The following is a 16,426-nucleotide window of genomic DNA, read 5'->3' as shown; positions in this document are numbered from 1 at the left end:
GTGGTATATAGGGGTAGAGGGTTTAAAATTTTTTTAAGGGACACTTTCAAGCACGTGTATAGAAGATAGGCAATTCACTTCAATCAAACATGATTGATGCTTATGCATCAATGTAAACAGCAGTGATTTATTTTATGTTATTAGGCTGTCCTCTTCCACTCTATTTTGCCTGATGACATTCATGAGAGTGGGTTAGATTTCAAAATAGATTTCATTTAATGTGTTCAATGAAATGTAATTGAAATGTTAAAAATGCCTTTTTTCATATACGTAAAATATCCTTCCAGGGCTTTGTTTCTCTAACACTTAAATTGACACCACACCAATGGTACCTGGGTGGGTTCATTACCTCAGAACAGTTTAGTGTAGAAGTGGAGTTAATCTTGAGTTGTTCTCTGTCACAGGAGCTCGAGGAGGGCATTGGCAACCACCAGCCCAGTTTTGCAGCACTAAACAGAACTGGGGATGGGATTGTACAGAAACTCTCCCCGACAGATGGAAGCTTCTTGAAGGACAAGCTGGCAGGTTTAAACCAACGCTGGGGTGCGATCGCTGCAGAAGTGAAGGATCGGCGGCCAAGGTGATTTAGCCGTGATAATTCGAGGGCACGGGGTGAAGGTATTTGGGCAGAGCCTTTTGAGATACGACCCAATGAGTTCCAGGTCCTTTTATTGTCTGATGTTAATACAGTAGGAGTTTTATTGACATTTAAGACCTCCAATGTCCATGTTCTGTATTTTTAGGACATTGTCTCTTTCTGTGTCTTTAGGCTGTCTGTAGTCTTACTTTTCTACTCAGATATCATACATGTCAAAAAAAACCTTTATTTCTCTTTTTCCTGTTTATTATGATATGGCGACTATGTGGCAGAAACTTGAAGTAGGCGGAGGAACACCCTGGACTCCCAGTCTGAAGATCTGGATTCAGGGTCAGGCCTCTCCCTCACTCGTTTCCTGACTGGGCCTCGGGGTCTTCATGACTAATCCCTCTCACTCGGTAGTTCTTGGTGTCTAAGGGTGTCCTATATCCTTATATGTCAGTGCTGAGTACATAGTACAGTTCCTCATTTATGTGACATAATAAATATAATGTATTATTGTGCGTTTTTATGTCAGATTATGTTACAGTGCCTCAGATTTTATTAGGGTGTCTTCTGATTACAAACACGTTTGATTACCAGTGAATATAATACTCAACATTACACATATTATTTTATATATTACTATACAGTTATTTGAAGTTATGTTTTGAGACAATCAAGTCTTAATGGATGATTCCTACTTAATACATTTCATCTCATTAATGGCCTTTTTTTGGGAGGGGTGGGTTAATGATAGTTTTGGGTTAAAAAGCCCCAGGTAATTTTTTTCCTGCTAATTTTAACTGTGTAGATGATGTATTATTTTAGTGATAAGCTATTGTTATGTTAATGGCTAATCTAATACTTTATCAAGTATATAGTATGACATAAAATATTGAACTTTGAATATTTGGCTTATGGCTGCTTTTTATAAAATAACATCATCTGTTATTTTGTGTGTTTTGGTAGGAGTCAAATCATAGTTTGTGTGTCTTGGTTGAGAGGTTGCCATGTGGAAGAGACAGGGTTTGGCCTCATTTAATCGTCACAACTACTCTCTGAGGGGACTATTTAGACCCATTGTACAGCTTTGGAAACTGAGGCTCAGAGAGGAGAGGTTAAGTAACTTGTCTAGGGTCTCACAGAAAATTAGTGACAGTGCTAACTTATGCTCTCAAATACTACGCCTGTAAAACTTCGGAAGACCTCAGAGTTCGCTGGCCAGGTTTCCTCCCCTGTGAATGAAAACTAGGATATCTTCTTAGAGGAGTGTCATGAAGACTAAAGGAGACGGTGTTTGTAAAAAGTATTACTCCCTGACTATTCGTAGTAAAAATGAACGACTAAGGAACTCAGAGAGACTAAGATGAAGAAAATGTTTAAAGGAAAAAATGATCTGATGTGGTTAAATGGCACATTTATTAAGAAGATAGAGTGTTGTCACAGACACAGGGGTGATGGATTGTGGAATTGAGGCATCGCAGGGGAGGGATCCTGAAGCTGGTTTTGAAGCATTTACAGCAATTTTCCATAAATTCCCCTTACAGATGGTCTTGTAGGGAAAAGGCACAGAACAGACAAGGTGGGAGGCATTAAATAGTATGGCCAGGTAAGAAATCTGTGAAGGTTGGATGGTGAAGAGGCTTCAGGGGACCAGGGGCAGGATTGGAAGCTGAGGTCCCATAGGATTTATGTGCCATGCTAGTGAGTCAGCAGGGAGAGTCCTTCTAGCTTGAAAATGATCTATCTCTCAGGTCTTCTTAAGGAAAAAGATGTACCTGCTGGTGTAGTATTAACAATAACTGCAGGAATTCCCCTAATCAGTTTCAAATGGATCTCTGTGGAATGTGGTGATTATTGCTCCTGGGACTAACAAGGTGAAGCTAATACATGTTTTACTCATTTTTTTGGAAGAGAAAAGAATAATGAATCTCTTCTCCAGCATCTTGTATTTTAACTAAAACAATATTTGTTTTCATAAAGTCATGTTTAACTTTACTTCAGGTTGTAATTTATCTCAAATTGGGACCACCTTGCAATGTTATGGGCTTATTATGTGTACTGTTATCAGTCATTGAGAAACAACACACAGCTCAATTTATTTTTGTATTGAGTGCCAGTCATTAAATATTTACACAGTTCAGCAACTTATGGTGTTACTCCTTAATGAGCAATTGTTAGCTACTGTTTGAACATGAATTTATAACTTGTTTTTACTTAGTGATAACATTTAAAATGTAGATTATATTTAGCTAGTTTGTAGATGAAAATTTTGTGTGACTCAAACATGTCTTATTGAAATTACTTGATAATGTTAATTTTCTTCATAGATATATTTTCAAAATACTAAATTAGTCATGATTATGAAACATTGGAAATTTAAATTACAACTTTTTTTTTTTGAAACACAAGGTCTATAGTAGTATTTGAGTTGTTTCCAAAGTTGTTACTTAAAGACTCTTCCATACAGAGGGTAAATTACCTGTTTTGGTACTGGTAGTCTAAACAATTCGTACTATTGCTTTATTTATTTATTTATTTATTTAAATCTTGAAACAGTGTTCTCTCCTGATGGATACTTAACAATGAAAACTTGTGATTTTGTAGTGATTGTCATTAATTTTTTTTTAAATTGAAGTATAGTTTATTTACAATGTTGTGTTGTGTGAGTCTCAGGTGTGCCACAAAGTGATTCAGTTTATATATATATATTCTTTTTTATCGATAGATTCTTTTCCCTTATAGGTTATTACAAAATATTGAGTATAGTTCCCTGTGCTATACAATAGGTCCTTGTTGGTTATCTATTTTATATATAGTATTGTGTATATGTTAATCCCAAACTCCTAATTTATTCCCCCCCCTTTCCCTTATCAGTTTTTTAAACATTAAAATACTCTCCTTCAAATATTGCTCTCTATTAAATATATAAGATTTATTTAGCATTTTATTCTCTCTCTATATATATAGTATCATTATGTTAGGTTTATTTGTGATTAAAAAGAAAAAGTCATAGCCATAAAAAATGTAAATTCTTATTAGGGACGACATAGTGTAATTCATTTAAAAAATTGCTTTCTATTTTTAAACCAGCAGCTAATAGCAGCAGCTATAAAAATGATACCACCACCAAGCTCTAAATAGCTTTCAAACTCTTTCTTAAAAATACATAATCTTGTTTGTCATATGAGTTCTAGTCATATTCTCATCTTTTGACAGATGGTTTATATAATTATAAATGTTATTCTTATAACATTAAAAAGTTGTAATTGAGGCAGGTTTTTTTTTATATTCATATGACTATTTGTTTCCTTACAGCCTTTAAAACTTTGGCTTTGTTTTTTCTAGATCTTTTTTTATAACTTGGTGCTATATTCAAATATAATACTTATTTTAATGAGCTAATCAAATTTCTATTTTTTCTTGTCTTTCTGAATATTTGTAAAAATTTCCCATTCTCAGTATCTTGCCTTGTTCTTGTTCTTTCTTTCCTATGAATAAAGTAGAGTAATAGTTGCAACCTAATGTGAATAATATGTCATATAATGATACTTTTCTATCTCCATGGAGTACTCATAAAGAATTATGTATTTTTTCTTAATTATTTTAGATAAAGACATTTTTCATGTTTTCTTTTTAAAACCTCCATTATGTTGTACAGTGGTATCTAGCTTAAAATAAGTCCTTTGTATTAAATTTCTATATAGTTTTTCACGATGAGAGAAGACAACATTATTTAGTTTTAATGTTTTTTAATTTAATGAAGGAAGAGATCTTATTCTTATGTTTGCAAATAATCTTTGGTATTGCAGAACGTATGTATTACTATTAACACTCATTTACGAATACATATTAAAATAATACATATTAAAATAATTGTTTTGTGTGTGTGACATATTTAGTCAGAATATCTAATGCAAATATATAATGTTCTAGTTAATTGGATAATTCTTCTCAGTATTTTTCAATAATATAATCTTTTAGGTTAAAAGGAGAAAGTGAGCAGGTGATGGATTATAGAAAAAGACTAGATGAGATTATCTGTTGGTTAACAAAGGCCGAGAATGCTGTGCAAAAAAGATCAACCACTGAGCTGGAAGAAAACCTGCAAGAATTAACAGTAAGTGGTTTATTTGTCTCTATATTTGCCAGTGCTTTTTGATGCATGAATATTTTCACTGCAGATAAGATACTGCATGACTGAAGAAGAAAAGGGGAAGAAACTTTGTACTTTGTGGTAAATGTGGTGAACTTTAAAGAGGAATATCTTTTTTTTTTTTTTTAATTTTAAAGAGCAGCTGTCATTTTATTCTTGCAGCGGTAAGGCTTCACACACATAAAAGTAATAAGTCATGTGGTCTCAGTATTGGACCAAAGGTTTTTTGGAATATTTTAAACAGACGTCATCATTTTAGAATATAATAATGCTGTGAAGTATAGTTTTTTGCTTTTGGACTTAGAAGATAATTACTGATTCCTATCCATAAAACCGAGTCCTACAAGAAGACTCAAAGTGAGTTGAGAGTAACTCACTGCAGCTTACTATGGACTTAGCATCACGGTTGTATTAATCAAATTTTCTTTGTTGATCTGCAACCAACAAGAATTCTTTATAGTTGTATAGATATACAACATATAAAAATACATAAAGATATATAGATATGTTAATATACCCAAATATCCATACATTTTTATATCCACAAATTTTATATTTTTGTGTTAAGAATTAAAGTACTTGTAGTAGAACATTAAGCATAATGTGCTCACATTTTTACTAAACAAAAAGAAATTGTGTGTGAGTGTGGATAAACACATCTGCGTGCAACAAAGTATACCTAAAAGGATACCCACTAATCTGATAAGAGATTTTTTCTAAAGGAGTATGATTGAGGTATTGTGGGAAAGAAACTTTTAATATTGATGAAAAATACATGGCAAACAATTATTAAGTTTCCTTTTCAAAATGTGACAAATATCTAACAAACTTGCTCCTGTCTTATCTAAAAATTTCAATAGTTTTCTTGGAATATGCCTTTGGTAAACAATTTGGGGGCAGTCACAGGGGATGGGACAGTATATTAGGGTAGGTAGAGATAAGGTAGAGATGCATGCATAAAATGCTCCTGTTGTTTCTGGGGTTTTTTTGACCTTTCATTAGAATAGACATCATTTTATTAGCAAAGAACAGAATGTTAAGTTGTCAATGTAAATATGATATAATATGACTCTGTTAAGAGACAGGGGGTCAGGGGTAGCAGTTCATGTACACACAATGCACACTGAAGGTGGGAGGTCATTCCCAAATTAGTTACAGTTTGTTAAGATAAGTTCAGGCTTCTTAGAAGTTTATTTTCCATTTAAGAAATGAAAGGTCCACATTTATAGGAGTACAGTAAGTTGCTGACATACGAAGGAGTTCTGTTCCGAGAGTGCGTTTGTTAAGTCCAATTTGTTTGTAAGTCCAACAAAGTTAGCCTAGGTACCCGACTAGCACAATTGGCTATATAATACTGTACTGTAATAGGTTTATAATACTTTTCACACAGATAATATGTACATAAAAAACAAACACAAAAAATAAAGAAAACATTATTAATCTTTACGGTACAGTACCTTGAAAGGTACAGTAGTACAGTGCAACAGCTGGCATACAGGGGCTGGCACGCATGTTCGCATCTTTGCAAGTTCGCAACTTGAAGGTTCATATGTAGGGGACTTACTGTATTTCCCAAAGAGATTCCTAATACAGTTCTTGATCTTTTCCTGGTATTACCACCTTTTAACCATACCTCTCTTCTGACTCCTTTAGGACTTAATCCAGGAGATGGATGATCAAGCTGAAAAACTCAAATGGCTGAATAGAACTGAATTAGAAATGCTTTCAGATAAAAGTCTGAGTTTACATGAAAGAGAAAAAATTTCAGAAAGCTTAAGAACTGTAAATTCGACATGGAATAAGGTGTGTGTTAAGAATTACTGTGACACCTTTCTCATGTTTACTGATTTTGTTGTTAAAGAAGTGGAATCAGGCAACTGTTTTACTTTTAAGTATACCCCAATATGGGCACATTTTATTAATGCTTACTAATATTGATAATTATATTTTTTTCATCTGTCATGGATGGAAGCGTATGTTCTCAAAGAATACTTATTTTACATGGAATTTTTTTGGCCTAGGAGATTTGTACATTATATACTATATTAAATAATGAGTATATATTAGAATTAGGCAATAAAATGCTAATAATTATACTCTGAAAATGAAAGCATTAAAATAACTTTGTGATGTTGCACGTGACTTTTCACATACGTAGATTTATTTATTTATTTATTTATATTTGTTTATTTATGGCTGTGTTGGGTCTTCGTTTCTGTGTGAGGGCTTTCTCTAGTTGTGGCAAGAGGGGGCCACTCTTTTTTTTTTTTTTTTTTTTTTTAACATCTTTATTGAAGTATAATTGCCTTACAATAGTGTGTTAGCTTCTGCTTTATAACAAAGTGAATCAGTTATACATATACAATATGTTCCCATTTCTCTTCCCTCTTGCATCTCCCTCCCTCCCACCCTCCCCATCCCACCCCTCTAGGTGGTCACAAAGCACCGAGCTGATCTCCCTGTGCTATGCGGCTGCTTCCCACTAGCTATCTATTTTACATTTGGTAGTGTATATATGTCCATGACACTCTCTTACCCTGTCACATCTCCCCCCACCCCCTCCCCATATCCTCAAGTCCATTCTCTAGTAGGTCTGTGTCTTTATTCCCGTCTTGCCACTAGGTTCTTCATGGCCTTTTTTTTTTTTTTTTTTTCCTTAGATTCCGTATATATGTGTTAGCATACTGTATTTGTTTTTCTCTTTCTGACTTACTTCACTCTGTATGACAGACTCTAACTCCATCCACCTCATTACAAATACCTCCATTTCATTTCTTTTTACGGCTGAGTAATATTCCATTGTATATATGTGCCACATCTTCTTTATCCATTCATCTGTCGATGGACATTTAGGTTGGCCACTCTTCATCGCGGTGCGCGAGCCTCTCACTATCGCGGCCTCTCTTGTTGCGGAGCACAGGCTCCAGACGCGCAGGCTCAGTAATTGTGGCTCACGGGCCCAGTCGCTCCGCGGCATGTGGGATCTTCCCAGACCAGGGCTCGAACCCGTGTCCCCTGCATCGGCAGGCAGATTCTCAACCACTGCGCCACCAGGGAAGCCCCCGTAGATTTATTTTTAATGATTTTATTCATTCAACATGTATTTACTAGGTTCCACGTGGGATGTAATGGTATGTGGCTACAAATATGACTAAGATAAAGTCCTTTCTCTCATACTGTTACTTTTTTTGCAGTTGAAACAGAGGTAGATAAAGTAATAGATTTCTATATATTTTGGCTTGGGTACATACCATAATAGAGTGTGAGGTCTGTCTGGGACATTGAATGGATATGTTTCTGCCCTGGTTTGGATAGGTCCCATATCAGTCATTTTCCTCCCTCTCTATCCTTTTAAAATGATAGCACTCATTCTATATCTAATGATTTAGGTGCTTTATTGATCTAGCCTCTCTGCTTGAGAATTACCGTCTTGATGAGTTACTGTGATTGATGACTCACACATCTGTATCTCTGGCCTGGACTCTCTCATTACTCTAGACTTCATCACAGCTGCCTGCTCGGCATCTCCACTTCAGTGTCTAATAGGTATCTCAGACTGACATACAAAGTCAGACTCCTGATCTCCACCTCCCTCCTGTGCCTTATTTAGTACACCTCTCCCACCTCAGTTACTGGTAATTACATCCTTATTGTGTTTTATGCCAAAAACCCTGGACTCAGTCTTATGACATGTGAATTATATCTCAATTAAAAACAAACAAACACGTAAACCTTGGAGTCACTATCATCAGCTTCTCCTTCAAAATGCCTGTCTCTTTGATGGACGGTTTGAATGGATGGCTAGATGACTAGATACATGATAAGGCAAATACAGCAAAATTTTAACAATTGTACATATTGAGTGGCACATGGGTGTTCCCTGGGCAATTCTTTCGGCTTTTCTTAGGTTTGCGAAATTTCATAAATTTGACTATTTCTCACTACCCCATGGCCACTAAGTTGTTTCAAGCCGCCGTCATCTCTTGTTGTATGATTCCTACAGTGGCCACTTCACTAGTCTTCCTGTTTCCTCCTTTTCCCTTTGTCAGTCTCTTCTCAGGAAAGCAGCCAAAGTATTTGTTAAAACATAACTCAGTTTAAGTAACTCCCCTGAACAAAGCCCACTAATGGTATTCCATCACATTCAGAGTAAAGGCCAAAGTCCTTACTGTGACTTATTAGGTTCATCATGTTCTGGCTTCCTGTTATCTCTCTGACTTCATCTGCTACTCTGTCTCCCTGTGCTGCTTTCCAGGCTTGTTGGCCCCGTGTCAAACATGCCAGACTCAGCTTGTGCATAATCAATCAGAGCACATGCATTTATTTAACACAGAGGATGTCAGTGGGTATTGTGTAGAATAGGGTATGGTAGTCACTTTGGGAGCACGATGTTAGATGGAGCCAAACCTTCCTTTATCACAGGACTTCACACAGATTTTACACTAATTATGTGAATTACGAATGTCTGAGACCAAGCAATGCTTACTCTGTAGAGAATTTCAACAAACACATTTTAAGAAATACTAATCTGAGATATTTCATTCATTCATGCTTTTATTCATTCACTTAATAGGTTTTTACTGGACTCTCATTTTATGCCAGGCACCATTTTAAGAGCTAGGAATACAGTAAAGAGCATGAAAATGCTTCTAACCCAAAGAGCTTATTGTGGGTGAGACAAGTAGATAAGCAATTATAACAAAGAGGTATCCATGGGGACATAAAGGTGGGGCACCTACCTGGCTTTGGGCGATAACCATGGAAGATTTTGTGGAGATCATATCCAAGCTAAGATGATAAAAGATGAATGAGTATTGGTCAGATGGAGAATGGAGGAAAAGGCATTGCAGGAAAAAGAAGCAGTAAGTGAAAGGGTCTAGAGGGGACAGAGAGTGAATCTGGGTCCTGGAAGTAGCTCAATATGAATTGGAAGGACAAGAGATGCTTGCAGAGACCTAGGGGCCTCACCATGCATCACAAGGAATTCGAGTTCCGTCTTGAGGCTATTTCACCACCTTGAAAGCAGTGGGAAACTGTTGATGGGTTTTAAACAAGTTACATTTTGAAAGATCACTATAGCTGCACCACAGAGATGGATGGAGCGAACCCAAGGATGGATATGCTTAGGACATCAGGACATCAAGTCCTCTGAGCAAAGCCCACCATCCAGATCAGGGTAACTGATCTGGGAAAATAGTTAGAGTCATTAGACAACTTTGTGAAGAGAGTGTCAAGGAGGCAGATGATGAATCCATATTTGGGCACGTCTGAATGTACAGTTGACAGGGAGAGCTGGACTGAAGATACGTTTTGGGGAGTCTTCAGCCTCTTAAAACTCCACGTGATAAGTGAAACCATTAGAAACCAGGACCCAGGGAGAGAGGCCAGTATCGAGGGTTAGAAGACCAAAAAAACCTACCCTGTAGAATGCTGGTATTTGGTGGATGGGCAGAGGAAAACGAGCTGGGGAAGGACACTTAGAAGATCAGTCAGAGAGGTGGGAGTAAAATCAAGATTGTAGAATATTAACAAAATGCAAGGGAGAGGGAGTGGTAGCATTAAATGTTGCAAAGGGGCAAGGCAGTTAAGGACTGGATGACATTCTTGATGCTAGTGGAGCTGGGGGTCAAGCAAGACTGCAGCGGATAGTAGTTAGTGAAAGTGGACACAGAAGCTTAGACATTGAGGGGGAGGAAAGCGGCGGCATTATCATTTAGAAGAACGCTTCCTCTTCAGAAAATATAATCGTCTTTATTTATATACTGTCCTTCTCTTTCTGTTTGGCCTGATGCTCTAGGTATGCAGAGAAGTGCCTAGTGCGCTGAAGGAACGCATCCAGGAACCCTGTTCTGTTGCTCAGACAAGAATTGCTGGTAAGATACAGTTTAGTTCTTTACAAAATTTTTCATACATAACAAAATTTTATGATTACGAGCATTGTATGTGAATTAGAAAAACTTATTTAAAAACACAATGCAGTTGTGATTTCTTATTCTGCTTTCAATCATTTGAAAAGAACATCTTCTCTAAACACAAGACATATTTCACTGCCCAGTGTGTGCAAGGCATTCCTCTGATGGGAGGTGAGACTTTTAGCCTTTCCTGGGACCAGAGTAGAACCAGATGCTGCTGGAGGCAAGGGAAGAGGCAAGGAGAGGACACTGGAAAATAGTTTTCTGGGGACATTTTAAAGTGACAATTCTCCTAACTTGCTGTCCTGATTCTCTTCTTATCTTACCACTCCTCGATAATCTATTCTTCTGATAGCAGCTAAGTGATGCTTTAGAAACAGGTTAAGTGAGTTCTACAGTCTTACCATGGTCCAGAAGACCATGTGTGGTCTGTCTGCTACCTGTCTCTGTAATCCCATTTCTTATCACTTTTTCCTTTGTTCATTCTGCCTCAAACACACTGGTCTTCTTGCTGTTTCTAACATGCCAAGAACATTTCCATTTATGGCCTTTGTGCTTGCTGTTTCTTCTTTCTTTCTTACCCAAATGTCCTTCCCTCAGATATTGCATGTTTCACACACTCACTTCGTTCAGTTCTCTTCTCAGATATTCCCTTCTTAGATGGGCCTTTCCTGACCTGACCACCATATGTCAGATATATCCTGTCTTTCTCCAAGATACATCCTGTTTCTCTCCAACTTCTTGCATCGGTTTTACTTCGTGACGTATATCCATTCACCCTCACCAGAATGCAAGCTCTGCGAGGTCAAGGCCTTTGTCTTACACATTCCCATACCTGTAGCATCTAGTCAAGTGCCTTGCACATTGTAGGTTCTTAATAGATATTTGATGAAACAATGAATGAATATTTAGGTTGTTTTCAATTTTTTAAAAGTACAGAAAGTGACAGTGAGGATTGGGCAGAATGATGTATGAGGTATTCTCTAGGGTATATGGTGGTGAATCACTGGGGTGATCGTGGTGAATATGGGCAACTTTACTTTGCTAGCTGCTGCCTAGACTAGTTGTTCCAGGTTACCCTTCCACCAGCTGAATGTGAGGCTTCTCATTGTTCTACATTGTTTCCAGCGCTCCAACATTTTATTCCCAGGACCGCTGTATGCTTTTTAAAATTATTGATTACCCCCAAAGACCTTTTGTTTGTGTGAGTTATGTCTATCAATATTTACCTAGTTAGAAAGTAAAACTGAGAAATTTCAAAAGTTATTTGTTTATTAACTTGTTAAAATAACAATAATAAAAAACATTCTGTTAATAATATATTTTATAAGATATTAACATAAGAAAGCATATTTTCCAAAACAAAAAAAACTTAGAAAAGTGATATGGCATTACATTTTTGAAAATCTTTAAATTTCTGCCATAAGAGAAGACACCTGGATTCTTGTATCTGCTTCTTCATTCGCTCTATCGTGATACCATATGTCATGTAGCCTTGAGTAAAACGCCACTCTACATTTCAGAAGGAATGAGCAGGAAGAGGCAAATAACTTATTATGATGATGATCGTAGTTTTGGCATCCACACCCCGTGGAAGGGTCTCTAGGGACCCAGAGCTCCCCAGACATCACATTTGGAACCTATGACCTGTGGAGATAGGGCACTTCATTTTAATTTGCGTTTCCTCAATTACCTGTGTGCTTGAGCCTTTTAAAAATATGTTTATTGTCTTTCTTATTTCCTCTTCTGTGGATTGCTGGTTGATGTTTTTTGAGTTTGAAAAAACTACTTTTGTTACTAATTCCTTGTCTGGAATGTGCATTGCAAATACCTTCTCCCTTAATCTGTGGCTTTTAAATTTTTTATTTGTGGTACTATTTTCAGAATTCTTAAACATTAATGATCTACTAATAGCTTTCCTTCTTGTGATTTATTTTAGAAATCCTTTATTACTCTGAAGTCATAAAGATATTCTTCTATATTTTACAATTTTAGTTTTCATATTCAGGTCCTTAATTCCACTGAAAATTAATTTTCCTAAGGTGCATGTGAGGTCAAAATCTGTCCCATCATCTTCCTGCTGCAGCCATGGGTCACCGCTTTTCCCAGCATCATTTATTGACCAGTAAATTCCTCCTCATTGATCTATAATGTAGTCTCTGCCAAGGTCAGGCTTCTTTGCCACCTACGCACTGTGGCTGTTCTCTTCTAGTGGTCTGTTTGAATGTCTGGATCTGTAATACACGAGGTTAATCATTCATTATTAGCTGAGTAATACAACTAAATATCTGGTAGGGCATGACTCTATCAAAAATAAAATGTTTTGACTGTTCTTGGCCCTTTTCTTTCCTATATTAATTTTAAAATCAAAATTTGAATGTATAATTTGGTCAAGTTACACACAAACCTGTTGGGATTTTTTTTTTAATTGTGCTGAATTTACAGATTGATTTCATTTTTTAGAAAATTATTTAAGCCTCATTTAATATACTGTATGCTAAAATGGGTCTAGATAGATCTAATAATTAATTCAACCACCTCTTGTATAAAAACTAAAGAAAAACAATTACCAGTCTCCCACTGTTCAAAATAAGACAAAAACATACAAACAAAAAATATAGAGAAAATATATATCAGATCTTCGGAGAAGACAAGAGTAAGTTCTGAGAAAACAGTCCCCCAAGACAGATTTATGGATTTGCTCAACCGAACTTTGTTAACATCTATATGTTAAGAAGAAAAAAAATTAAATCCTAAAATAGAAACACTGTTTTCAGCAATGTGATGGGGTTTATCCTTCTTGCATAAAGAGTTCATCCAAATTGATAAGGAAGCAGATAAAGAACACATACAGTTGTAAATTATACCATATTTGATTACCAAACATGAAGAATATTTATCCTCACTGGTAGCCAAGAAGACATGAAATGAAGCAATGGTGAAAGATGTGTGTTTATCCGTAGAGATAGAATTTTGTTTGTGTGGATGCAGGATGTTCATCAATTCCACACACTGCTGGAAGTCTAAATTTCCAACTTTTAAGGAAAACAATTTGGCAATCAGTAGTAGATACATTAAATTTTTTCACATTTTTTAACCTAGTAATTCTGTTTTGGGAAATTTCTACTAAGGTGGCAATCAGAACTGTAAAGAATACACAAAAAGATACTTCTTGCAAGTTCTTTTTTTTTCTGGTTTTTGTTGTTTTTCTTTTGCAAATTTTTTTTTAATTCAACAAATATTTATTGAGCACCTACTATGTGCCAGGTATAGTTCTAGGTGTCAGGGATTCATCAGTAAATACACATAATAAATAAGTGAAATACATGGTATATTGGAAGAAAAAGAGAGAAGTGTAAGAGAGACTGTGCCACTGAGGTTGGCCGTGGAGCACAGGAGGAAATCAGGTGTGCTGAGAGGATATTGAAATTTTAAAAAGAATATCAAGAGACCTCATTTAGAAGATGATAAGTAGGCAAAGTCTAAGAGCAAAAGCACTTTTTTTGAATTTCCTTAATATTATTCTTTTTGTTCTCTGACGCAGTGTTGTGATAGGAATTTAAATATCCTTGACAGATGGCTATAGCTGCACCTGTGTTAAGTTCTATGCTTCTTTACACCCAGTTTTTTTCCAGTTTTATTGAGAAATAATTGACATACATCACTGTATAAGTTTAAGGCATACAGCATGATGGTTTGATTTACATGTATTGTGAAGTGATTACCATAAATGGATCATCTTCTCATATAGATACAATTAAAAAAAGAAAAAAGGAAAAAAAATTTCTCCTTATGATGAGAACCCATAAGATTTACTCTCAAAAACTGTCCTATGTATCATACAGCAGTGTTAACTATAGTCTTCATGTTGTACATTACATCCTTGGTACTTGTTTATCTTGTAACTGGAAGTTTGTACCTTTTGACCACCTTTCTTCAATTTCCTCTCCCCACACCCTTCACCTCTGGTAACCACAGGTCTGATTGATCTCTTTTCCTATGAATTTTTTTCTTTTTAGATACCATATATGAGATCATACGTATTTGTCTTTCTCTGTCTGACTTACTTAGCATAATGCCTTCAAGGTCCATCCATGGTGTCTAAAATGATAGGATTTTCTCCTTTCTTATGTCTGAATTATATGTATACATTTCAATACTAACCCCTTATCAGATATACAGTTTGCACATATTTTTTTTCCCATTCTGTGTAGGTTGTCTTTTCACTTTGTTGTGTTGATGGCTTCTTTTGCTGTGTAGCAGCTTTTTAGTTTGATGTAGTCCCACTTGTTCAGTTTTGATTTTGTTGCATACTCAAAGAGTCAACACCATGACCCAGGTCAAGGAGCTTTATTCCTCTGTTTTCCTCTAGGAGTTTCATGGTTTCGGGTCTTACATTTAAGTCTTTAATCCATTTTGAGTTAGTTTTTTGCGAGTGGTGTAAGACATGGGTCCAAATTTACTGTTTTATGTGTGAATGTTCAATTATCTTAGCACCATTTATTGAAAAGGCTATCTTTTCTCCATTGTATATTCTTGGCTCCCTTGTCAAATATTAGTTGACCGTATATGCAAGCTCTTTTTTAAAGTAAAAGTTCAGGAGTAGTCTAAGTATCCAGCTGTAGGAAAAGAGGTAACCAAAAGTTAGAGACTATATACATAGATTATTACATAGGTGTTCACAGTGATGTTTATTAAAAATGACTAATGCTCATGTTGTAAAGGGAAGTGAAAAAGAACAGAAAATTACAAATAAAATGGCTTTACAATTAAAGCAAAAACATCTTGACAAAATAAAATAACACTCCTAATTTTCTCATGGTTGATGTACTTTTTATTTTATTTTCTCTTGATATCAGCGTTAGTTACTTTTGAGTTATTGCTGCCCTAGAATGTGGTGAGACTGTGTGTTTAATTGCCATTATGGCAACCAAAGACATATAGATACTTCAGGAAATACCATTGCCATTTCAGTATTAAAAAATAAAAACCTCTTTCAATTGTTTTACTTAAACTAAGTTTTACATAAATACACATACATGTCACCATTACATCACCACAGTCAGATTATCCTGCTGTGTTATTGATACTTCGCTACGTTTTTTATTTCAGCTCATCCCAGTGTCCAAAAGGTGGTGCTAGCATCATCTGCATCAGATATTCCTGTTCCGTCTCCTCGTCCTTCAGAAATTTCAGTTCCTGCTGATCTGGATAAAACGATAACAGAACTGGCCGACTGGCTGGCGTTGATCGACCAGATGCTGAAGTCCAACATTGTCACCGTCGGGGATGTAGAAGAGATCAATAAGACAATCTCCCGAATGAAAGTAGGTACCTAGTGTAAAGGCTTGTCATGGAAACACCAAGATCTGTTTGGATCACTTTTGTTTATCTTATACTCTGGGAGAATGAGCTTTAAAAAATTCTTGACCTGTCAAACAGCCATCCTGGGCTAGCTCTGACGAGTAAAGCTTTTCTTGCATTTGTGCTGTTTTCGTAAGAACAGGTTTAACAACGTGAGCTGTAGAGTCACTGTATTTTTATGATCTAAAACTGATATCGTAAATCCAGCCACATCAGTATAAATGTAAATTGGTGTTACATTTAATGCCTAGTGTCATGTAGAATAATTTGTTGAAGCGCCTTTTCAATTTATATTTCATAATGAGCTTATTTGTTTAATTGCTGACATCATAAGTGAGAATATCCTGACTACAGTTTTATTTCTATACATATGCCATCTAATATCAATTTGTAAAGTTCTTTTTCCCCATTTAG

At 35.9% G+C, this 16,426-nt stretch overlaps 1 protein-coding gene across 7 annotated transcripts in view; it reads left to right on the top strand.

The window, feature by feature from the left end:
- UTRN (utrophin) overlaps positions 1 to 16,426 on the top strand; it is a 501,645-nt gene that overhangs the window by 220,456 nt on the left and 264,763 nt on the right. For all 7 annotated transcript variants that reach the window (XM_059941058.1, XM_059941060.1, XM_059941059.1 and 4 more), the window contains 5 exons: positions 405 to 580; positions 4,565 to 4,700; positions 6,390 to 6,539; positions 10,534 to 10,609; positions 15,761 to 15,975. In XM_059941058.1, coding sequence (XP_059797041.1) covers positions 405 to 580; positions 4,565 to 4,700; positions 6,390 to 6,539; positions 10,534 to 10,609; positions 15,761 to 15,975 — 753 coding nt within the window. The remainder of the gene's footprint in view (positions 1 to 404; positions 581 to 4,564; positions 4,701 to 6,389; positions 6,540 to 10,533; positions 10,610 to 15,760; positions 15,976 to 16,426) is intronic.

This window comes from Balaenoptera ricei, chromosome 12, assembly GCF_028023285.1.
Source record: "Balaenoptera ricei isolate mBalRic1 chromosome 12, mBalRic1.hap2, whole genome shotgun sequence".
In the NCBI taxonomy this organism is placed as follows: Eukaryota; Metazoa; Chordata; class Mammalia; order Artiodactyla; family Balaenopteridae; genus Balaenoptera; species Balaenoptera ricei.
This window is presented reverse-complemented; position numbering and strand designations above follow the sequence as displayed.